The sequence below is a fragment of the Trichoderma camerunense genome, assembly GCF_050948025.1.
Source record: "Trichoderma camerunense strain CBS 138272 chromosome Unknown V8C40scaffold_1, whole genome shotgun sequence".
Classification (NCBI taxonomy): Eukaryota; Fungi; Ascomycota; class Sordariomycetes; order Hypocreales; family Hypocreaceae; genus Trichoderma; species Trichoderma camerunense.
The window spans coordinates 84,986-107,449 of record NW_028145369.1 but is presented as its reverse complement, the minus strand read 5'-3'; the positions used below and the strand labels follow the sequence as shown (position 1 = coordinate 107,449).

The window sequence follows — 22,464 nt, the reverse complement described above, 5'->3', positions numbered from 1 at the left end:
AGTGTCACTCAATAACGCACATCACGATACACACGAAGCGGTCAATTCCAAATCCTGCAAAATCCAGTCACTGCATCGTTCTAAAATTTCCTTTGCAGTCCTTACCAATGATATCATCGCCAGAGTTGGTAAACACACCACACTATGGAGTACCGTTGCCGTTAATGCGCAACCACCAATTCTACTAACACCTCAGCCCAACCGCAACCACAACTACAACTACAACCTGTCAAGCACAGAAAAATTAAACCCCAAACGGATTAAAAAAAAATTAAACTTCATTAAATAGTGACATGTCATGAATCGTGCTGCCCGACGACGGCTTCATGTCTTGGTGCAAGGGAGCCTAAGCATTCCTCCAGAGAAGCGACAACAACGACAGAGGCTATAAGCTCATGGTCACGCAAAACCACCATCTGACCGGCCTAGAGACCCCCAAGTGGTCAGAGTCGCCCATCTTTCGCGGCTACGCTTCTCATAGCCCCGCGTTCTTCCGACCCCGACTGCAACGGCGGTGTGCGAAATTTTCTACAGTCCCCTCTCCTCAAGCATAAGGCGTGCCCCAGCCAGCTACCATGTGAGTGTGTGTGTGCAGCAGCGGTAGCACCGAAGATATAGTGCGAGCGGGTGATGATAATGGCTGCCCTCCTTGCTTTGCTACTCGTCTATAACTCTTCCTCCGTCTCCATCTGATCGCCGTTGGATTGGGCAGCCACCCCCAGAGCTCCATTCTTCTTGGGCATTGTCGCCTCCTTGTCAATCATCTGCCTTGACACCGACACGATGTTGTCTTCGATCAGCTCCTGGCCAACGTCCTCCAAGTGCTTCTTGGGATCCAGCTTGCCAACGTAGCGGGTCTTGAGCTGCTCCTTAGTCAGCTCCGTCTCCTCCTTGACTCTCTTCTCGTAGCCATCTGCCAGGCTGACCAGCCTCTCCAGCCGATCCTTGTTCTTCTGCCCCTCCGTCCGGAAGTCGTCCATCTCCAGAGCTTCTGTCCACACGTGCTTGTGGAGGTTCATCAGCATGTTCTCCTCCAGCGCCGTCTTGCGGTAGTTGATCGCAATCGAGTAGTAGTGTCGGTTAAGTCCGTGGATCAGCGCCTGGATGGACGGCTTGTTGAGGTGGCCGAGGTTGCTCGTGCTCTGACGGGGTTCTTGGCCCATCATCAGAAGCTGGGGGTTGATGAGTCGGAAAGCATCAATCACAACCTTGCCCTTGACCGACTGAATGGGGTCGACGACTACTGCCACCGCACGCGGGTTCAGCTGCTCAAACGATTGTTGGGTGTTGATATCAACCGACGACAGCCAGCAGCCAAAGCCGGGATGAGAATGGTACCACCCGACGACTGATTCCGGTCTGTCCATCTTTGTTAGCCACAGCTGTTGCAACACCTCCGCTTGCCGGATGTCAGCCTACCTTCCGGTTTGTCTCAACATATCCATCATCTTGGTCTGGAACACAGGGTCGACGGCTTCGACACTAACGCCTGTACCGCTCTGTGGCATGGCAAACACGTCCATGACCTTGACTGTGAAATCGTCGACGAACTCGCCCAGCATCAGGCCCATGACTTCCATCGGCACACCGGCGCGGCCGTGCCGGAGCATTTTCAGCAGGGCCAAGGATGAGATGTAGACGGTTTCCGAGTTATCGATTAGGCTGGTGTTGTCCTGTAACATGCCTTATTAGCCACCTGTTTTCTTCTTCTTCCCTCTCTCTCTTTTCGAATCCATCTCGATTGCTCAGTTTGCCAAAGCCACCGGAGATGCGAGAGCTTCAAGCAATGTAATGACGGATAAAGGAAAGCTTACTGTGCCAGGCGTAACTCCTCCCAAGCCCATGCCACCTCCGCCCAACAAGTTCCTGAAGCGCTCCATAGTCTAAGGTAATGGGGATTGAAGATGCGTATAAAGAGGAATGGAGAGAAATTGAAATGAAGGATGTCGTGGTGGTGCAGCAGCAGGTGTTGTTGTGTCGTTCAAAGCTTGATGTTTGGAGGCTGCTAGGTAGGGAGCCCAGGCCTTGACTTAGTAGCTAGCTGCTGATATCCAAGTTGACGCAGTTGTTCGGCAGCCTGCTACCAGGGTCGATTGCTGAATAATGCCATCACGTGAATCGCCGCTGCGAGTCCCGGCATCTTGCGATTGGTGTGGAGTACATGCGGAGCACGTACAAACTGTATGATGCAGCCTAGTATCTTTCTGCTGGGCCAATCCGAAGCCGCTGCTAGATGACAAACATTGATAAAACTTACAGCCTTGTCGCCGCAATGTTTATCCGCGTCTCTGCACTCTGTACCGGCCTTGCTTTTGGCTGCCGCGCTTCCCTTACAACTTTCGCCGGCTACCATTTACGGTCAACTCACCTCAGCTTTCTCTCACTTTTTTTCCCTCGCCAACACAAACCATGCGGAGGTGCCTTTGACAAAACATCAATCGCACTGCCGCTTCGTCTAGTTTCTAATTTTTCTTATCCTATCAAACCGGCATCAATCACAATTCTACCGACCGACGCCACTCGATCTCTTACAGACAGCTCCTTGCATTCTTGCAGCTTTTCCAGATGGGTGACAGCAGCATGGCGGGACTCGGCTCGGTGGCCCTCAACGGGTCATCACCGAAGAAAGTCGCCTACTTTTACGATTCTGATATTGGAAACTATGCCTATGTCACCGGCCACCCCATGAAGCCTCATCGCATTCGATTGGCCCACAGTCTGATTATGCAGTATGGCCTGTATCAGAAGATGGAGATTTACGTATGTGACGCAAAACTCTTATCCCGTTTTCCTTTTATCCGCCGTTTCTGGTTTCTCAGATTTGTCTTGAGATGTTGGCTAACATGGCAAACAGCGCGCCAAACCGGCCACCCGCGGCGAAATGACCCAGTTCCATACCGACGATTACATCGACTTCCTCCAAAAGGTCACCCCTGACAACATGGATAGCTATATGAGAGAGCAGGGCAAATACAATGTCGGAGATGATTGCCCCGTGTTTGACGGCCTTTTCGAATTTTGCGGTATCAGTGCCGGCGGCAGTATGGAGGGCGCAGCGCGTCTCAACCGACAAAAATGCGACATTGCCATCAACTGGGCTGGCGGCCTGCATCACGCCAAGAAGTGCGAAGCCAGTGGTTTCTGCTACGTCAATGGTGCGTTTTGTCTACTACAATCGCCACCATGAGCATTTCGATGCTAACTGACTGACTACAGACATTGTTCTCGGAATCCTCGAACTTCTTCGATTTATGAAGCGCGTGCTCTACATTGACATTGATGTTCACCACGGTGATGGCGTCGAAGAAGCTTTCTACACTACCGACCGTGTCATGACCGTGTCATTTCACAAATATGGTGAATATTTCCCGGGTACCGGCGAGCTGCGCGACATTGGAATCGGCCAGGGCAAGAACTACGCCGTCAATTTCCCTCTCCGCGACGGCATCACCGACGAATCGTACAAGTCCATTTTCGAGCCTGTCATTGAGAATGTCATGAAGTACTTCCAGCCAGAGGCTGTTGTCCTGCAATGTGGTGGTGACAGTCTTTCCGGCGATCGTTTGGGCGCCTTCAACCTGAGCATGGACGGACACGCTAACTGCGTCAACTTCGTCAAGAGCTTCAACCTGCCCACATTGGTCCTCGGCGGTGGTGGCTACACCATGCGCAATGTGGCTCGAACCTGGGCATTTGAGACCGGTGTCCTGGTTGGCCAAGAGATGGACCGAGCCCTACCATACAATGAGTATTACGAAGTATGTCCCAACGAGCACTGTTTACCACTTTTCTCGTGATTTTGTAAGCTAACATAATGGCCAGTATTATGCTCCCGATTTTGAACTTAATGTTCGAGCATCCAACATGGAAAACTCCAACAGCAGGGAGTACCTGGAGAAGATTACCGCTGCCGTCATTGATAATCTCCGCCAGACCGGACCCGCCCCATCAGTCCAGATGCAAGATGTCCCCCGTAAGTTTGGTGGCATGACTGATGAAGAGGAAGCCGAGCTGGACGATCTTGATGAGGACGAGAACAAAGACGTCCGAATGACTGAGCATCGCTGGGACAAGCGTGTCCAACACGAGAACGAATTCGAGCCCAGTGACGATGAAGACATGGCTGCCGCAAATGGAGTGACTCCTCGGAATGGCAACAACAAGAGAAGCTATACAGATTTCCGCAAGGGAGAAAATGAGGACAACAGCGCGCGCGCTTCCCCTGCCGTTGCTGCTGACGCTTCTACAAACGGCGGTGCTACCGAAGGCCCAGCTGCAGAGGATTCTCAGGATATCAACGATGAGACCATCGAAGATTTTGCTGAAGGCGAGCAGGAGAAGGCGTCTGTAGATAAGAAGGCAAAGTCCAAAGAACCTGAAAAGGAAAAGGAGACCGAGAAGGAAGGTGAAGAGGAAAAGGAAGCCGAGAAAGAAAAGCAAGAAGACAAGGTGGATGAGGATGGAGATGTCGGCATGGCTGACTCAGAGCCCAAAGAAGAGATGACCATCAAGAAGGAGGACGTTGAACCTGAACCAGCACCGGAGCGAGTCCCCAGCAAGAGCCCCATGGTAGAGGAGAAGACGACAGAGGAATCCGAAACGACCGCTGCCCCTGCTCCACCTGCCGAGCCTGCTGAACCTGCTGACACTGCTGAGCCTGCTGAAGAAGCAGCCGTTCAGGAAGAGGAAAAGCCTACTGAGGCCGAGCCAGAGAAGAAATCCCCCGAGCCATCTTCCGATGCCAAGGAGAAGGAGGCGGAGGCCACCGACGCCATGGAAGTTGACCAAGAAAAGGATGAAGAGGAGCCAAAGAAGGCCAGCACACCCCCCGCCTAAGTCTGTACCAGCATGAAGGACGCATAGGGGGAAAGGAGCATACAAGCGATTTGGTTTATACGGAGTATCTCTACTTCAGTTCGATTGATGCAAATCACGTTGTAGGACAATGGGAATCGGGGCGAGGGAGGCGTTTCCGGCGTGAGGGATACTGACAGGCCAAACGACGGATGGCCATGATAGCTTGAGCCATCTGTCAGTGTCTCTTTCTAACTTTCAGTTGGTTCATCTGTTTTCTTTTTCTGATTTACACATGGAGTCTATATCAAGAGCGTACAGTAGAATAGTATCACAGTTTATTCAATAAAATGTCTATTAATTGAACATCTCCAAGCCTTGGCAAATGTACCTTGTACCCTCTGCCTCGCGATCGTCGCCCCGCCCCCACCAGTACATGTACATGTTGAGCCGCCACCGAGATTCTCCCGGGCATGCAAGCCGGCTGCAAGGTACCCACCAGGCTTTTTGGTGATGGCAAAGAAAAAAAATTAAAACAAAAATCGAGGCTCGTGTCCCACCACGATACCATTTCCCACCTAATGTTGACCTATCGCCCCGACTAGATAAGAAACAAAGAGAGAGCGAGGCTCTACCATCAAATCACTTCCAATGTCAATGTAGCGCCAACACACTCATCAACCACCGCCTCACCGAGAGGGACACCGGGTGACTCAGAAATCTCCATCACATACAACCATCTACGGCCTCTTTACACTTTCACTACAACAACAGCAAACAAGCCGAGGACCGTCTCAACCCAACAACTTTCCGCCTCACGCAGGCATTTTCCTTTCCTTTCCCTCCACCAACCTCCGAAATGTCGGCCTCGGCCGCCGGCGCCGGGCCCTCGAGGTCCAATGGCAGCAGCGATGCCGACTCTGCGAAGCTGGCGGTGCTCAAGGAGCTGCTGTACGAGCGGTGCCGGGAGGAGGGCGACATGTTCTCGCAGGACGACCTGCTGCGCATGGAGGTGATTCCGAACCGCGACCTGCTGCTGCTGGCGCGGGTCGTGCAGTCGCTAAGCGACGACAAGCTCTTCATCACCATGAGGGAGGCGTCGGGCCAGGTGCTGTGGAAGTGGCGCGACAAGCAGGAGGCACACAAGTGAGTTTACTCTGAAAGAAGGGGGAGTGAAGGGTTTTGATATGGGACAATGGTTGGCTAACATGAGGGCAGATACAAGCAGTGCACGACAGACGAGCAAGTCATGGTATACTCGCTCATCGACGACTCCGGCGGCGACGGCATATGGACGCAGACCCTGCAGAAGCGCCTCAACATGCACGACTCGGTCCTCAAGAACGCAATCAAGCAGCTGCAGGCAAAGGGCCTCATCGCGCCCTTCAAGAACGTCGAGCACCCCAACAAGAAGATGTACATCAAGGCGTCCATCCGGCCCAGCGACCGCGCCACGGGGGGGCCTTGGTACACCGACCAGGACCTTGACGAGGCCTTCATCGAGGACCTGCAGCGCGTCGTCTTTGATTTCATCAAGAGGCAGAGCAGCTATCATAGCACGCACGCTGGTGCTGCAAAGGCCGCTCACGGACACGCGCAGGTGCCCAAGAAGGGCATCATCAAGGGCGGCCTGAGCGATGCGGCGGCAAAGGGCAAGAAGCGCGATGCTACGGAGATGGAGGCAAAGCCCGTCGCTCCCACAACAGCAGCCAAGAACCCCCTCGCCGTCTCATCGTCAACGTCAGCAGCAGCATCTCGCAGAGAACCCGCCCTACTGCCCTTGCCGGCCGGCTACATGGCCTACCCGACCGTCCGCGACATCGCCCGCCTTCTCTCCTCCAGCGGCATCACTAATAACACTATTCTGTCCGAGGGTGACGTCAAGAAGCTCGTCGACGTGCTCGTCTGGGACAACCTGGTCGAGCCCATCAAGGTCGCCGGCAAGGTCGGCTACCGCGTCTCCCGCATCGCCAAGCAGTCCGTCGAGAGCTGGGCCGGCCGCGAAGATCCCTCCGGCCGCGGCGGAGGCCCCGAGCTGTACGTCAGCCCGCTGACCGAGGCCCCCTGCGGCCGGTGCCCCGTCTTTGATCTCTGCGAGGAGGGCGGTCCTGTCGGGCCCAGCAATTGCGAGTATTTCAAAAAGTGGCTAGGGAAGGAGATTTTCTAAAGGAGCGCCCAGCGAGGCCTGTGTCTTGATATCAAACTTGCATCACTTGGAGTTTTTTTCTCTTTCTTGATTTCTTCTTCTCTTTTTTCGGTTTTGGAATAAGGATATCCCCCTTGTATTCATTGGGAATGTATATACTGCTTTGTTTCTACATCCAGGTACACTTGGGCACTCGGCGCATAACGGGGAGGTACATCATGCATGTAGTAGGCAAGCTATCTATTGCACAAGATTGAACGTAGGAATACTCACTCTAATTGAGGCTCAAGGCTCAAGACGACGTCATTTCACATGTCTTTGCAAACTACCCAAGTATTGTTTACATCATTTACAATTGGCCTTTCGTAGATATGAAATAGCATACTTCCAGCACGGGGACGACATGAACTACATATCGACAATCCATTTGTTCGATGCAATGGAAAACTTGTATTTTTTTAATGCTTTGCAGCACCCTAAATGACTGGCTAAAGGATATGGCGAGGTACCATTCGTAGCCTCCTGTGATCCGCCCCATAAATTTTCATGGTTCCAAAAACTGCCACCAAATGGACATGCAGAGCATGTTGCTTCTTTTCAACAAGTTTACAGGACACCGGAGGCGGTGATGGTGGGGCGGGGCTCGTACTTAACCTTGCCGTCATCACGACCGGTAGCCTCAAGAGCAGCAACAATGTCCATGGACCCGTCGTCAGCGACCTCGCCGAAGACGACGTGGCGGCCGTTCAACCAGGAGGTGACGACGGTGGTGATGAAGAACTGAGAGCCGTTGCTGTTTTTTTATGCAGTTAGTATGCTGTGCTGGCCCTTTGATGACGTATTCCGGGTCAAACTTACGTGTTGGGGCCGGCGTTGGCCATGGACAGCAGACCGGGGCGGTCGTGCTTCAGCTGGAAGTTCTCATCGGCAAACTTCTCGCCGTAGATGGACTTGCCGCCAGTGCCCTAGGAGTGGTGTCAGTCAACGAACGGCTTGCAATTGTGCTGGCAGAGGCGGCCATACGTTACCGCGAGTGAAGTCACCACCCTGGAGCATGAAGTTGGGGATGATTCGGTGGAAAGAAGAGCCCTGGTAGCCGAAGCCCTTCTCGCCGGTGCAGAGAGCACGGAAGTTCTCAGCGGTCTTGGGGACAACGTCGTCATAGAGGTTGAAGTTGATGCGACCGGTCTGCTCTGTTATCCGAAGACGCATTAATACCAAGCTTCACAAGGTAGCTACAAGCGGATGAGGTGATAATTTGGAGAAGGGGGGGCCAGCAGTGTTCGCTGGTCCAATCAGACCGGCAGGGTGTGGGTGGGTGCCAGAGCACAAGCTCCAGGGCAGAGGGAAAAAGGAGCAGACCATCGGTCAAGCTCAATTCCCTCTCTATCGGGATTCCCAATAGAGACCGCCGATGAATTGGCGCTTTCGGGCAGAATTAGACTCAGACTCACCCTTGATCTCGGAGGTAGGACGGCCGTCCTTGAAGACGGGGCCCTTCCAGGCAATGTCGAAGAAACTAGATTCAAGGCATCAGAGGAGAGTGGCCATGGCAGAAGAGATGAGACAAGACTTACACTCTGGTGTTAGGCATTTTGGCGGGCTGTGAATAGAATCGAGGAGTCGCAAAGTTGTTCGTAGCAGCAATGCGTTGAGGGAGGGAGAAAGTTCTTAAGGCCGGGGAGCAGAAGTTATGGCGGGGTAGGAGGGGTTGGAAGAAAGCTGATCTCATTTTGAACGTGACTGGAGGGGTAACGTTAGTAACGGGCCGTGGCCAATCAGCGGGCGGAGACAAGGGCGACGGGTGGGGTGCGACGAGAGGAGCCAGTCACGTGGAGGCGATCCAGGTCTTGTCAGGGTACGCGGCAGGAGCTTGACGTCGCGGCAAATGTGAGGGAGCTGACTGAGCTTGCTTTGTGAGCTCTTGAGAGCTTTTCAAAGCCCGTTTCAGAGCTTCTCTCACAGCCAATTGCCCAGCCATTGCCATCAGCCATTGCCATCCGCCACAAGCAGCATCACTGCAACCGGTCAAGCAGCGCTCGGATTTGCTTTTTTCCCTCGCGCCGGAATCTTGCTCAATTGGAACCGTTGGCTTCCGATGGCCAGCGAGCTGACGTGACTTGGTGTGCGCCGAGCTGCAGGTGGGCTGTGGGCAGACGGCGGCGCTGATTGGACGGCCAGCCAGGGAGCCCTTCCAACCCATTCGCACGGGCGGAGCTGCTCCGCCTATCATTTGGTCCATGCTCAAAGGAAAACTGGCTGTTTGGAATTTTCAACTGATTGGCAAAAAAACCGGTTCAAAGGCCGAGGCGAGCGGTGCGATTTGCTGGGCGGTGGCAATTGGCTGGTTGTCGAGGCTTTGTTGCAGCCGACAGCTTTTTTTTTTTTTTTGTTGAGACGAGCCCTGGTGCTGCTGGGTGCGCCTCACAGCACAAAGCACAAAACACAAGGGAAAACTGACGACAAAGAAACGGGTGCAGCATACCTTGGAGTCAAAAACAATATTTACAATGGGCAGTGAATCTATGCAGCAGGAGGCAGCTCGGAGACCGGGGTTGATGGGATAGCTCGCAGGAAAATGAAAAGTTTTGGGTGATGTCAGTAGGTGAGGTACGAAGTGCCCGTACCCCTGCACTGGTATTCTGGCCTGAAGTCTCAGGTTACAGCTTGTACATAGAGTGAGCTGGCGTTTGGTTAGTCATGGTACTTGGAGGGATGTTAGCCAGCAAATGCCAAAGTCGGTGAAGCGGGCGGTTATTTGTCAGAAGGGGAAATGCCCATCGAATCGATCAAAGGAAAGAAAAAAAGCAAACACGAGCACAGATAGAGACGGATAGACAGGGTACATGTTAAGCGAATCCTGCGAAAAAAAAAACTAATCCATGTACTTCGTATCTACTCACTCACTACAATGCTGTAAACTTCAACTGCACGCCTCGTCCAAGATGCTGTAGGCTAAGCAAGCTTCTTCCACTGCTTGCCACAGTATGTAAGTTGAATACTCGGTGCCTCATAATGTCCGCTTCACATCACGTGACCGTAGCGTCTCTCTTTGCGTCCTAGCCACTGTCAGTTCCAGTGGAGACTCCCCCCAAAGGCGCTTGTGTCCAGTTGTTCAGGCTCGGCGACACCGTGGAAATTGCCAGAGTCTCGTCACCCGTTTTGGCTCTTGAATCCCGACTCGCAACTTCTCCTCGCCATCGTCGCCGCATCGATTCTCGCCCAAAATGGATTTCAACGACCTGAAGAACACCGTGTCGAACCTGACCTTGTATGATCTCAAGGCCGGGTTCCGAAAGGCGCAAAATGGTACGCCGTCTTCGCTGCTCAGGAGCAATTCCCAGGAGGAGGCCGATTGATGCTAACGCGAGCGGACACTAGCCGTCATGAACTACACGGAGATGGAGGCAAAGGTGCGCTCTGACAATGCCAATGCCAATGCCAATCTCAATGGCAGCGGCCGTGGCAAATGAAAGAGTCTTGGGATGTTTGCTAACATGTGGCGCGTCAGGTGCGAGAGGCAACAAACAACGAACCCTGGGGAGCATCGTCCACCCTGATGCAGGAGATTGCCAATGGCACATTCAACTAGTACGCACGCGCTGCCCTTCGGATACGCGGGGTTTTGTTCTTTTGTTCTTTTGTTCCTGACACAGGGTGACACGAGGCTAACTCCCATGTAGCCAACAGCTTAATGAGATTATGCCCATGATCTACCGGCGATTCACGGAAAAGGCCGCCGAGGAGTGGCGCCAAATCTACAAGAGTCTGCAGCTGCTCGAGTTCCTTATCAAGCATGGCTCGGAGCGCGTCATCGACGATGCGCGCGGACACATTACGCTGCTGAAGATGCTGCGTCAGTTTCACTTCATTGACCAGAATGGAAAGGACCAAGGCATCAACGTTCGAAACCGAGCCAAGGAACTCGCCGAGCTCTTAGGCGACGTGGATCGCATCCGCTCAGAGCGCAAAAAGGCCCGAGTAACGAAGAACAAGTATACTGGCGTCGAGGGAGGCATGGGCGGCGGCTTCTCAAGCGGCAGCAGCGGTCGCTTTGGCGGCTTCGGCAACGAATCCAGCTATGGCGGCGGCGGCGGCGGTCCTACAGAATACGGAGGCTATTCCGGCGGCGTATACGGCGATGGCGGCGGCTTCGGCGGCCAAGCAAGCGACTTCCGTGATACCCAGAACCGGTCAGAGAGATTCGAGGAGTACGATGAGTTTGATGAGGGCGAGCGGCCCGCCGCCAGCTCGCGTCCCCCACGGGCTTCAGAGCGCTCTCCGGCCAAGAAAGCAACTGCGCCGCCTCCCAAGCAGAAGGAACCTGAAGTCGACCTCTTCTCATTCGATGAACCTGCCCAGGCTGCTCCTGTAGCGGCACCAAGCAGCTCCGGCTTTGGTAACTTTACCAGCGCCAACACGGCCGCCAACGACGACGATGATGAGTTTGACGACTTCCAATCGGCGGCGCCAGCAGCAGCACCCTCAGCGCCAGCAGCCCAGCCTCTATCGCCAATCTCAGCGGGCTTCTCGCAGCCTCTCTCCCCCACTTCACCCAACTACTCCAGCATCGCTGCTCCCAAGCCCCTGTCGGCTCCTCAGCAGGCCGGCATCAGCCAGATGGTCAACATCGCTTCCATCTCACCAGCCAGCAGCACCAACCCGACGCCTGCGGCTGCCTCAGCGTTCAGTGCGCCGATGCAGCCCGCCAAGTCCACTGGCTACCAGCCCACAGGACCAAACTACTTTGGCACTGTCCAGGCTCAGGCGACAGGGGGTTCAGTCTCATCCATGACCCCGACTTCCGGTCTGCAGCCCGCCAGCAAGTCCAACGGCAAAGCTGCTGCTGCTGGCGGCGGCGACGCCTTTGGTGCGCTCTGGGGCAAGGCCAGCGTCGGCATTAAGAAGCCCAGCACTCCCACGGCCGGCCCAGCACTGGGTCAATTGGCCAAGGAGAAGAGCAGTGCCGGCATCTGGGGAGCGCCTGCACCTGCGGCTCCACAGGGGGGCTCTGGTTCTGCCTCTGGAGATTTGCTTGGATAAGGAGATCCGTTGAAGTGGAGAGGCAGAGAGAGTGTGTGTATGCGGTTGCGTTGGGCAAGGATGATAGTAAGGGGTCTAAAATAATAACTGTAGTGGCTGGAACATCTGTATCAAAAAAGTACATATAGAGTTCAAGGCCATAAAATGCGAGCGATGAGGGTGCAGCATTTTGCCATGTTGGGATCTTAGATAGGCGTTAAGGGCGCGCATGTTGATGAATTCACGAAAAACGACTGAGTTGAAGCAGCCAAATGGGAGAATCTCAGCCAGCCGTGAATGCAAAGAACACCCACACAAACAGTACACCGACATAAAACTAAAAGAAAAGAAAAACAGGTTTTTGCTCGGCGCATAGTCTCGCCATTCGTGTTTCACCTAGACACACCTTTCTTACACCGTGGAAATCCGGCCCGTCTAGCCGACGAAGAGTGCATTCGCAAGTGGAGGTCAGAAAAAGCGAGACCGTAACATAGATAATTGCATACCTAGTACATTCAGCAGTATAAGCAAATACTAAAAATATACTATACTAACAGTTATTAAAAGAAGATAGATATAGTAGCAGCTATTTAAAAAAATCCAGATATAGTAGTAAATGTTAGAGAAATATAGCAGCTACTTAGAGAACAGGTGTATTATCTAACGCGTGGGTGTTCGAAATCTACTCGGTCTTGGTTTTTCTGTCCTCCACTTGGTTGGCTGGCTATTTTCCCGCTTGCTTTCTATTTTCAAAAATATCTCCGGCCCAAGGAAAAAATCAATGCGGCCCATCATGTAGCCGCCTCTCTTTTTTTTGTTTGAAACCAAGCTGAGCCTCATTCATGAAATCTTGGAACATCTTGGACCAGGGGGGCTGACGGAGCACTCCGGGCCAATCGTCGGGTATGTGGGGCGCGATCCTCCGGCTGCCGGGGATCCATGCCGGCGCTTAAAAAAACACACCATGCTCGACAGACGCTCTTTCGAGGTCGCCTTTCTTTGGTTTTGCTTGTGGTTTTCGTTTCTTTTGGGAGCGTGAATCTGGGATGATTGCTGGAACCTGAAACATGGCGCGGCTATTTCGTCTCGCTTGGCCGCGCCTGTTCGTGGCCCCCCCGATCTGGATCGCGATAGGTGTGGATGCAGTAGTCTATGTGGTTTATAAAAGACTTGCTTGAGTCCTCGATTGGATTTCTTTTCTTTCATCATACTAGACCATCCAAAACTTTCCTTTTTTCCTTAGTGTTTCCTTTTCCTTTATTTGTTTCCCTTTATTTCCTTATTGTCCATCTCTCTCTTGTCATTGTTTCTCACTCATTGTGTTTTATGAACTGAACAGACTCACGTCCTACATCAAAGAATTAACGACTTTCTTTACCATCTCGTGCTTATTTCTCAAACATCTCATTCCAAATCCCGTCTCAAAAGACTCACTTATAAATCCAACAAACTCTCTACCCTCGCTTCGTTCTCTTCGACCGTCATCGGTCGAACCCGCCAAAATTCAGCCTTTCACCAAACCCCCATCCCCCATCCCCCAATACTCAAAACATCTCCCCCTCAAGACCGTCAAAACCACACGCCCCAAGCTTTCACTCAAGACACTATCCCCTGCTAAGATGGGCTCTCCGCCAGCTTTTGGCGCACTGGGCGCAATGTTCACCACGATGAGGCTTCTGCAGGCAGTCTCGCTCATTTCCATCATTGGCCTCACGGGCAACTTTGTTGCGGAGCTGGTCTCGAGTGATTTCTCTACCCCGTCTGCCCTGGTTGGCACACTGGTTGTTGTGAGTTTTTGATCCGTCTCTTTTGTCACTTACAGGCATTAATCAACCGTGATAGGCCTGTCTAGCTACAGTATACATCCTCATCAGCTACATCCTCTACTGGGATCACATGCTCCCCCTCCTCGTCGCCACCGCAGCAGACACCCTCTGCTTCATCGCCTCCATCATCGTAGCCTGTGTCCTCGGCAGGCCCGTAAGCTACCTCAACTGCAGCGCGTTCCCCAAAAAGGGCAACACCGGCAACTTCATCTACTCGCTCTTCGCAAACGTCAAGCACTCTTCATCCAACACCTTCGAATGGGTCGATCCCAGCAAGACCTCGTGCTATGAAATCAAGGCCATCTGGGGCCTGTCCATCGCAACCTCCATCCTCTTCTTCATGTCTGCCGTCGCCGCAATCTGCCTGTGGAAGCGCGTCAAGGGAGGTGCAGACCGTCCGGCAAGCCGCAAGCCGATGGACCTCGAATGAGGGTACGGCTGCCGTGAAGATGGCTTCTCGGGGGTGCCTCCGACGCCAAACGTCCTGCGCAAGGCCCGCAGCCTTGGGACAATGGCCATGTCGAGGACGGCACAGCACCAGGACGGCAGGTCGCTGTATGACGGCGACGAGGACCTCGACATGAACGTCCCCGTCCCGTTGTTCAACAACGACCGTCATCCTTACTTCCCCCCGCCTCCAGCGGCAGCGAAAAAGACGAAGCGTAGAGTCAGGCATCCGATTGAGGAGATGCCGCCGATACCACCACTGCCGGCCGCCTACATCACTCAAAGGTCGCCAGTTCCGCCAGTTCCTCCAATGCCTCCTTCTCCCCCGTCGTCGCATCTGAATGTGCCTCTCGCGAGTCCCATGTCGGCGACGAGCAGAACGAAGCGCAAGACACTTCTGCAGCACATAAGCGGCTGGTGGGACTTGGGATTGATGGAGAAGAGACAGACGTTGGTTGGAGGGAAATCTGGATAGAGTTTCTCTCTGATTCAACTGCATATAATAGATTAAAACTTAATGTCTGGAAAGGGGTGGTTTGGTTATACAGGACACACTCAGCGTGTGGATCAGAATCAGCACATGTTTTGCATTGGGCAATTGCCCCCTGGCGGAGAAAAAAGGAAAATCAAATGAAAAACCTCTTAATACATGTATTCGGTAGTTTGAAATTAAGTTCATCAATGATAGATTCTCATATATGGAATATACAAACATGGCACATGCAAAACCAAGCAGTAACGTGATAAAATAGCAAGCCTTGGTGGCCTCGTAGCCGTCGGGGAAAAAAGGCACCGCCGGACTGTCGGGAAGGGTATCATAGCAACACAACTCCATGCCCCAGAATGTTCATGCACTGGGCAACGTCCCAGCTCTCGTCCAGAGGTCGCTGGGACCAGACCTGCTCCATGATGCACATGGCTTCCCTGAGCGAGCCAAACAGCTGCAGCCCACCGAGCCGGGCTACTATGCTCTTGTATTTGGCTTCATCCTCTGGAGGTGCTAGACAGCCGGCCACGCAAAGAGGCCAAGCCAGTGCTCCTAGACAGGTTCCTCTTGGCAGGTTGAGCAGCATTTCGGTGGTGTTGGCCACGGCGGTACTGATTTCCGGACATGAGGGCTGCCAACCGGCGAGGACTGTGTTGAGGTAGATCAAGGCTGCGTTGAGCCAGATGGTGTTGTGCATCGCATATGATGGCTGCTCACCGAGGACTGGAACAGAGATGACAGTGGCAACCGTATCGGGTGGCGGGCATGTTGTTTGGATGGCCATGATCCCCCCCTTGATGGCGTCTATGAGTATCGTGCCACGATTCAAGAGTTCGTTGATGGATAAAGAGCCGGCTAAGCTCTGTGCCTTCTTCCATGCGTGGAGCGACGCAATGTCGCCGATGACCTGGAGAACCCAGTTGTGCAGGCCACGAAACTCTTCCATACGGAGGGGTCCTTCTCCCATGGTGCAGGGGCTCCATTCCGTCGTCTTACACGAGGGTATGATTGTGTTTTGATAGTTGTACAGCCGAGGGGGACACCCAAGCGAGACGCTCGACATCACGTCAATGTAGAGCAGGTTGGCCGTAAAGAATCTGCAGGCGGCTTGGCTGGTGCTCCAGGGCCGCTTCATGCCCATTTCTAGCGGTGGCCAGCGATGGTTGACGAGGCCATGTAGCATTTCCTCCCAGCCATCGGCGCTGGGGAGTATCTGGCGGAATAGTGCAATGGCAGCATCGAGATGGAGCTTCCAGTTTTCGCGGTTGCCCATGGCGACTTCGAAGATGAGCAGCTGGATGATGCTCTCCATGACGACCAGCCCCTCGCGCGGGTCCATCTTACGGCTGTGCAGCGAGCTGACCTCCCTCTGCAGCTCACGCAGGCCCAGCTCCATTTGGCTTTGCAGGTTCTGGTTCATCTTATTCATGCATTCCTCATGTTCCGGCTCTCCATTGTTGAGGATCAGGGCAAAATAGTACGACGCTAGAGACACGGTGATGTGGTAGAGCGACTTGTTGTTGGACTGCAGCGCATCCAGCACCCAGCCACGGCCGCCCACCAGGATGTGAGGGCGATAGTGAGGGAACAGATGCGGAAAGACGTAGTCCAGATACATGCACGCGTAGTGAATGTCGGCGGACCGGTCGAATTCCGCCTGGTCGTCGGAGTTGCCCATGAAGGCCTGGCTATGCCATGGCATCTCCGGCGGCGACGTGGCGGCAGTACTACCAGAGCCGTGGCTGTTGGGCGACTCCTTTGTGGACGGCGCCGACGCGGAATAGCCTCGCTCGACATCCGTCTTGGGGTCGTCGCTGAGGCTCACCTTGCGGGTTCCCGACTCCAGCATGTCGAGGTACTTGCGGTCTCGCCGCTGGCTGGCCTGCTTCTTGACCTGGGCCTTGACAAACTCGGCCATCTCCTTCTGCTTGGGCCCGCCATCCATCCAGTCGGGCTTGATGTCGCCGAAATGACATGTGATTTCCAGGGCGGCGCATCCCGAACACTCGGGGCGACGCTCATCGCACTTCTTGCGACGCAGCCTGCAGGTGTAGCAGCCGGACTGCGACCGCACCTTGGACGACAACAGATGCTTGATGGAGGACATGCTGCGCAGAGCAATTGCGCCCCTCTGGCCGTGGACTGGCTGGTTGCGATTAGTGATTAGTCACCCTGGGATCGAGAATTGAATTTGCTGCTGTTGTTTGCGATATCGTCGATGCTGGTCAGGATAGGATCAATGGTAGTTGGATGAAGACGGGAGTTTACTAATGCAGACAATACGGGGGGTACCTAATGTTAATACGAGCAGGCAGGCTGGAGCGTTAGTACCTCCTCATTCTCCCCAGCTTCCAGTACTCGTACAGAAGCTGCGGTAGCTGGTGCTAGCGAGGGCCATCCACTAGACATATGAGGCGAGTGCTGTAGTCTGGTGCTAATTTGCTGCAGGGGCTGCTACAAGGTGGCGCTACGGAGATATCACGCAGAAACAAGTCCGGAGTTGCGGCGTCAACATCCGATTAATAAGCCAGTCTGACAGGCTGAAGTCAAGCAAGTCAAGGTAAGGCTGAGGTGAGGTGATTTTGTCTGTGTTTAAAGGGGGGTCCGCACAGTGCAGGTTGTCGTGGGGTATCAACTTTTTAACACAGTGAGTTGTGGGATGAGGTGGGCAAGTGGTGGGATACCCGGTAGGCGCAGCTTTAAGACATCAACAAATGGAACACTTGAGCAGCATCTCGTATTCCAGCATAATTTCATAGTGGTAACATGAGCAAATACTAGAAAAAACCGTAATAATAACAGATGGTGACAATCTGCCGGGTGGGTACTGCAAAAAGGTTGTTGCCATAGCACGGAGCAGATGTAAGAAGTCCACAACCATCAATAGCAACTATTCGGAAAAAGGGCAAACCTAAGATTAATAAATGGGTATTGCAGCTAATATCTAATAATACTGCCGACCAGAACAAGGTGAAACAGGTTAGCAGTGATGGTAGCAAGTCTTTGGAGAGCCAGATACTAAGGTAGTCCTCTGGCATTACCCTTTGTCCGTCGAAGAACTACTCTATACCAGATACGCTTCATCTTCAGAAAGCTTCTCATCATCACATTTCGTCTCGCAAATGAAAGCAGCCATTCCATGCATTAATGTTTCCATTGGTATATTTTCCCTGACCCTTTAGCTACACGTCTACGGTGTATGCTGGAATGATGTCTATTACATTTTGCCAAACTAGCGTTGCCCTCCCTGATCTACTATAACCGTTTTCCACAAAATACCATACCATGCCCACTAGATGTGTGTCCTGTTGCTTGTTGTCCAAGCTGGCGCGTGGGAATACAGCAATCCACCCCTTAGCCGCAACAGACTGTAGGGTTGTTTGTAGCACTAGTATTATCAGAGCTGTCGACAAGTCAGTACACATACAAAACAAGCCGTGAGTTTGCTATGCCTTCATGGCTGGCTTACCTGACAGTCAGAGTCTCCCATTGGAAGACAAAGGCGCCAATATAGGCACCGATGAAGATGCAGATGATGAAGTACCCGTTGTAGTACATGGCCAACAACATGACAAAGTATGCAATGGCAAACTGAACCATGTGCAGTAACGCACGTGCGGCCTGCTGGAGCACGTTTGGGCGGAAGGGTGGCATGGCATTACCGGCGGCTCGAGTTACATCCTGACTGTTGACCGACTCGCCGCCCGCCTTGACGGCCGTGTTTGCGGCTGGGGCTGCGACCACGGCGGGAGCTGAAGCGTCCCGAAACTTGGCGACGTGCTGCTTGATCAGGAGGCGGTCATATTCCTTGGAGAGGCGACGGAGAAACTCCAGGGCGATCACGAGGAGGACAACACCGATGCAGGAACCCGCAAACATGCCCTTGGACGTGATTTGCCAGCTCTTGGAAATGAAGCAGGTGTCCATGACGTTCCAGTTCCAAAGCATCTATGACGGAGAGTCAGCTCTTGTTGCCCGCATGTCTGCGGTTTGGTGGAAAGTTTCTTACAGAGATCTTGCACATGCCTGCCGGTCCCATTCCCATTCCCATGTCGTGATCCATGCCACCGGTGGGAGTGGCGCTGGCGGCCGTGGTGGTAGACGACATGCCCATGTCCATATCCATGACTGCTTCAGATTCGATGAGCTGCGTATCGTCCAAGGGAAGAAGAAGAAGCTTTCGTATGATGAAGACGAGGGAGAGGAAGTTGCACCTGAAAGTTGGTCTCGAAATCAACAAAACAGGTGATGGCTGATGCTGAAACAAACAGGCACCGCATGCCAGCTGGAGAAGTGGTATTTATAGGGCCAGCGCATTGATCACCTCGATCGCTTATCGTGGGAGCACAGCATGAATAAATAGGGGCAGTTGATGCACGGATTCAGGACGAAAAGGCAACTGGAGCAACTGTAAGGAAGCGCTGAAGGCTAGAGGTGCCACTGTCGGGAACCTCCAGCTGCTTAATCTGCTCGGCAGCTGCCGCCTGAATGTTCATTGTGGCGGGAGGGAATTGATGCTGTAGGGCAGAGATGGAGCGAGAAAGAGAAATTTTCTGTTGGTCCAATCCTTTGATGTGTTTGAGAGCGTTTGAGCAAGTTTTCCGAAAAGTGGCCAGATGAAAGAGAAGTGGCTGGCTTGGCGGAAGGAACACATCACGAGTTTCTGTAAGTAAATAAATAAGTAAACGAGATTGCATATGACAAGCTTCTATTTACTTTCTAGATGCCGTCTGTTTACATTCCATCCCGCTTAAGGCAGTCACTTCATTGGAGGTACCTTATAGCAGTACAGCAGTATTTCTCCACTGCTTCTTTTGATCTTTGTTCTTTTGTGCTGCCCAAGACTTGTATGAACCGAAGATTCCTTTGACATGACACCGTTTGTGCATGTAAAGATGGTTACAAACAACGGGAACATCCAACAGCTGAAATGTATCAATTTGTCCGTTGCCAACTATTACCAAAGCGCCCCAAGCTGTTGACTGCATAACTTCACTAACTGAGGTAGACAGAGGCTTGACCATGACACCAACATGTCCCCCAACGCCTCGTACAACCGTCCATTGAGAAGAAAGAAAAGGCTGATTGTGAGACAGACTCTGCCTCCTTTATCCCTCTACGCATGGCCACCATGAACCACACGGATATTCTGAAACTACACGCATCCAATAATGCCTTTGCCTTCCATAGTTATAGTCACTGCTCTCACTGGCTCGATTTAGAACCTGAGCCGCGACCAGACCCTGAACTCGAGCTTGAGCTGGAACTTGACGAAGATGTATTCTTCACATGATTATCGCCAGACTCAGCAGATTGGATAGGCGTCACGTCAAGTTCCGCAACGTCGTTTGTCCGCGATGGAGGGACGTAAACCGTTGGCTCGAGAATAATGTGCCGTGAAGCCGACGATTCTGAACGACGAGACTCTGATGAACTCGTGCCTGCCTCGTTCGGAGTGATGGCGTCGATAATGGCGGCCCCTTGCGCAACTCCTGATATCGCGATGGGGGCTGCGATTGGTGTTGTCGCAACGACAGCCTCCGGCAAGACGCTTTCTTCTTGTTGGTGTGAGATTCTGTCACGGTTAGCATTCGCAAAGAATGCCGAAAAAGGATCTGAGACAAAGGCTATCAGCTAAGCTTACTGTTGGGGAGGAGTGACAGGACGTTGATTTTCGCCTTGAGATGCGGCACTCGATGCCTGGCTGGAAAAGCAGCAGCCCATTTTGGAAACCAGGGGGGCTCGGCGATGAACGACACTCGGATCTCTTGATACGAGGCTTTTCAAGTAGGATGAAGGTCTTTGCAAAACGCTGAGATGAAAAAACTTCTTTTATGTCTCTATTTCTCGTTTGGAAAGGAAAAGAAGAAGAAAAAAAATTGGTGGTTCGGCAGGTGAGCAAGCAAAGGCAGGACAAACAACGGCCACTTGTACCACTCCAACGCTGGCAGCTGTCATGGCCTGGTGACGCTTTATTGACAGGAATCTGCATCAATTTGTGCCAAATCCGCATCTTTTGCTCCTTTCACCGATTGTGTCTTTTCATCTGATTCATGGTACACTCGCACAAAGGCACAGCAGATACAAACAATTGTATTGCCGACTTTGTTCAGCTCTTGGAGCGAATAAGGGGCCAAGCTTTCGTTGTTGGTGGAATCAATCATTGGCTATAAAACATTTATTAAACCTCATTCTGACCCTTGAACCAACTGAACACCGATTCGAAATAGGTTTAACTAGGCAGTTAAGCTTATTTAGTACTCTTCGGCTTCTTGGAGTTCCCTGGAGCCGGAGTCTCGTCATCGCCCTCTTCACCGGGAGAAGAAACATTATCCTCCTCCACTGCAGCCTCGCGGGCACCAGAGCCGCCTTCTTGCGGAGAGTTTTCACCGCCTCGTGTCCGTGAGGACTCGCCGATCCAAAGTGCAACCTGGTAGCGGTTGTTGTCGTCGTCTGCAGTCCAACCACTGGTGGCCTCGGTTTCGGTGTCTTTGGGTAAGATATTGTTAGCTGTCTTTCGTTCCCTCGCTTCGGGATTACATTGGGATGGAGTATAAGTGAATGCTTACACTGGCAGCTGCTCCGTCTGCTGCTTCCATGATGCCCTCTCTTCTTCTTTTTGTGGCGGCTCGATTTGTGGCGACTCGACCTCTTCTTGTTGTTCTTGAGACTTCTTCTCTTATGCTCTGCGTCCTCGCGAGGCCTATCTCGAGGTTCAGTTGGAGGACTCACATTCATCGAAACAGAGACTGTCGTGGTCTCGCAATGTTCGGGGCATCGAGGGTTGCACCTGGGATGAGGCTGCTCGATTGGTTCCCGAACCAAGACCGTTTCGCCATCTCGAGTGGAATAGTAGAAGTCATATTGAACACCTGGAACACACCTGGGACGACTAAAAATGCTTGGCATAAGTATTCGCATTGCGATTAGAGTAGCTGTTAAATGACAGTTATTCCTTTTAGGTGATACGTACGATGATCGTGTATGTCGCCGCTTTCGCCGCGGCGAAGGCTCAGGGGCAGAAAACCATGAACCCATCTCAGTGTCCTTTGATAAAGAAACGGCTTTGCAGGTCAGCTAGTATCTTATAATATAAATTTTTATTCCCCTAAGAAGAAAGAAAAAGCTACTGGCTAGGTTGAAGCTCTATATATGCCACTTTCCCTTAAGGTTTTCTTTGCGGAGAGCAGCTTATCAGAGAAGGTTTCCAAAGGACGATGCTCTAAATCACGACGGTATCTTCCTTTTATACCCATCTCCATTGGCTTGTTCATCTGAGTGTCGAAGCTTTGAACGTGAGTGAACGGCGATGCTATACATATGAGAGTAAAGGGGTGAAGGGCATACTGCAATGTCTTTGTGTGTTTTGTTCATGCCAAAGACACTCCATCTGTACATTGCCATCAAGCCTCCGTGATGAAAAGTAAAAAGTGCGGCTGGACTCCATTTTTGTCTTTGAATTCTCCACGAAATGTCTACCTACATCTGCTATACAATGGGAATGTCTATTCAGCACCCCTATTTTGCTATCCAGTACTCACGTGTCGTAAATAACAGCGAAGACTAGGAGAACATAGCTATAGTAGCAGATACTAGAGAAATGTAGCTATAGTAGTGAACACTAGACAAATATACTTATGGTAGTAGAGAATGGTAATAGTAGCGATACTTGAAGAACTGGGTATTTAATACTTGCTACTCCCCATAAAATAGAGCATCTCGAGGAGTTGTCATTGAACCTT

At 52.4% G+C, this 22,464-nt stretch overlaps 10 protein-coding genes across 10 annotated transcripts; 4 read left to right on the top strand and 6 right to left on the bottom strand.

Annotated features, from left to right (window-relative positions):
- Positions 1–207: 207 nt before the first annotated feature.
- V8C40DRAFT_228737 (proteasome regulatory particle lid subunit RPN11) lies at positions 208–2,025 on the bottom strand. The gene is made up of 3 exons (XM_083212337.1): positions 1,815–2,025; positions 1,420–1,673; positions 208–1,359 (listed from the first exon to the last, which is right to left on the bottom strand). The coding sequence occupies exons 1-3, from the start codon at positions 1,878–1,880 to the stop codon at positions 666–668; spliced, it is 1,014 nt and encodes a 337-aa protein (XP_083078603.1). The 5' UTR covers positions 1,881–2,025; the 3' UTR covers positions 208–665.
- Positions 2,026–2,286: 261 nt separating this feature from the next.
- V8C40DRAFT_228735 (histone deacetylase RPD3) lies at positions 2,287–5,162 on the top strand. Its single transcript, XM_083212336.1, has 4 exons — positions 2,287–2,760; positions 2,855–3,155; positions 3,217–3,758; positions 3,823–5,162. Exons 1-4 carry the CDS (start codon positions 2,566–2,568, stop codon positions 4,834–4,836), a joined length of 2,052 nt encoding a protein of 683 aa, XP_083078602.1. The 5' UTR covers positions 2,287–2,565; the 3' UTR covers positions 4,837–5,162.
- A 168-nt stretch (positions 5,163–5,330) lies between these two features.
- On the top strand, positions 5,331–7,326 carry V8C40DRAFT_228734 (DNA-directed RNA polymerase III subunit C34). Its single transcript, XM_083212335.1, has 2 exons — positions 5,331–5,940; positions 6,013–7,326. Exons 1-2 carry the CDS (start codon positions 5,654–5,656, stop codon positions 6,959–6,961), a joined length of 1,236 nt encoding a protein of 411 aa, XP_083078601.1. The 5' UTR covers positions 5,331–5,653; the 3' UTR covers positions 6,962–7,326.
- A 220-nt stretch (positions 7,327–7,546) lies between these two features.
- Positions 7,547–8,534, bottom strand: V8C40DRAFT_259981 (peptidylprolyl isomerase; the record flags this gene model as incomplete). The annotated part of the gene is made up of 5 exons (XM_083219085.1): positions 7,547–7,733; positions 7,799–7,905; positions 7,964–8,133; positions 8,395–8,459; positions 8,518–8,534. 5 exons carry the CDS (start codon positions 8,532–8,534, stop codon positions 7,547–7,549), a joined length of 546 nt encoding a protein of 181 aa, XP_083078600.1.
- A 1,320-nt stretch (positions 8,535–9,854) lies between these two features.
- V8C40DRAFT_228723 (ENTH domain-containing protein) lies at positions 9,855–12,518 on the top strand. The gene is made up of 4 exons (XM_083212334.1): positions 9,855–10,249; positions 10,322–10,353; positions 10,452–10,531; positions 10,624–12,518. Exons 1-4 carry the CDS (start codon positions 10,168–10,170, stop codon positions 11,981–11,983), a joined length of 1,554 nt encoding a protein of 517 aa, XP_083078599.1. The 5' UTR covers positions 9,855–10,167; the 3' UTR covers positions 11,984–12,518.
- A 1,063-nt stretch (positions 12,519–13,581) lies between these two features.
- V8C40DRAFT_259979 (uncharacterized protein) lies at positions 13,582–14,710 on the top strand (the record flags this gene model as incomplete). Its single annotated transcript, XM_083219084.1, has 3 exons — positions 13,582–13,749; positions 13,805–14,174; positions 14,238–14,710. The coding sequence occupies 3 exons, from the start codon at positions 13,582–13,584 to the stop codon at positions 14,708–14,710; spliced, it is 1,011 nt and encodes a 336-aa protein (XP_083078598.1).
- On the bottom strand, positions 14,490–17,206 carry V8C40DRAFT_228720 (transcription factor domain-containing protein). The gene has a single exon (XM_083212333.1). It carries the CDS (start codon positions 16,827–16,829, stop codon positions 15,051–15,053), a length of 1,779 nt encoding a protein of 592 aa, XP_083078597.1. The 5' UTR covers positions 16,830–17,206; the 3' UTR covers positions 14,490–15,050.
- Positions 17,207–17,862: 656 nt separating this feature from the next.
- V8C40DRAFT_228718 (Ctr copper transporter family-domain-containing protein) lies at positions 17,863–19,293 on the bottom strand. Its single transcript, XM_083212332.1, has 4 exons — positions 18,937–19,293; positions 18,732–18,853; positions 18,192–18,670; positions 17,863–18,125 (listed from the first exon to the last, which is right to left on the bottom strand). The coding sequence occupies exons 2-4, from the start codon at positions 18,846–18,848 to the stop codon at positions 18,077–18,079; spliced, it is 645 nt and encodes a 214-aa protein (XP_083078596.1). The 5' UTR covers positions 18,849–18,853; positions 18,937–19,293; the 3' UTR covers positions 17,863–18,076.
- A 634-nt stretch (positions 19,294–19,927) lies between these two features.
- On the bottom strand, positions 19,928–20,446 carry V8C40DRAFT_259976 (uncharacterized protein; the record flags this gene model as incomplete). Its single annotated transcript, XM_083219083.1, has 2 exons — positions 19,928–20,297; positions 20,367–20,446. The coding sequence occupies 2 exons, from the start codon at positions 20,444–20,446 to the stop codon at positions 19,928–19,930; spliced, it is 450 nt and encodes a 149-aa protein (XP_083078595.1).
- A 526-nt stretch (positions 20,447–20,972) lies between these two features.
- Positions 20,973–21,760, bottom strand: V8C40DRAFT_259975 (uncharacterized protein; the record flags this gene model as incomplete). Its single annotated transcript, XM_083219082.1, has 3 exons — positions 20,973–21,211; positions 21,292–21,614; positions 21,696–21,760. The coding sequence occupies 3 exons, from the start codon at positions 21,758–21,760 to the stop codon at positions 20,973–20,975; spliced, it is 627 nt and encodes a 208-aa protein (XP_083078594.1).
- Between the last annotated feature and the right edge of the window lie 704 nt (positions 21,761–22,464).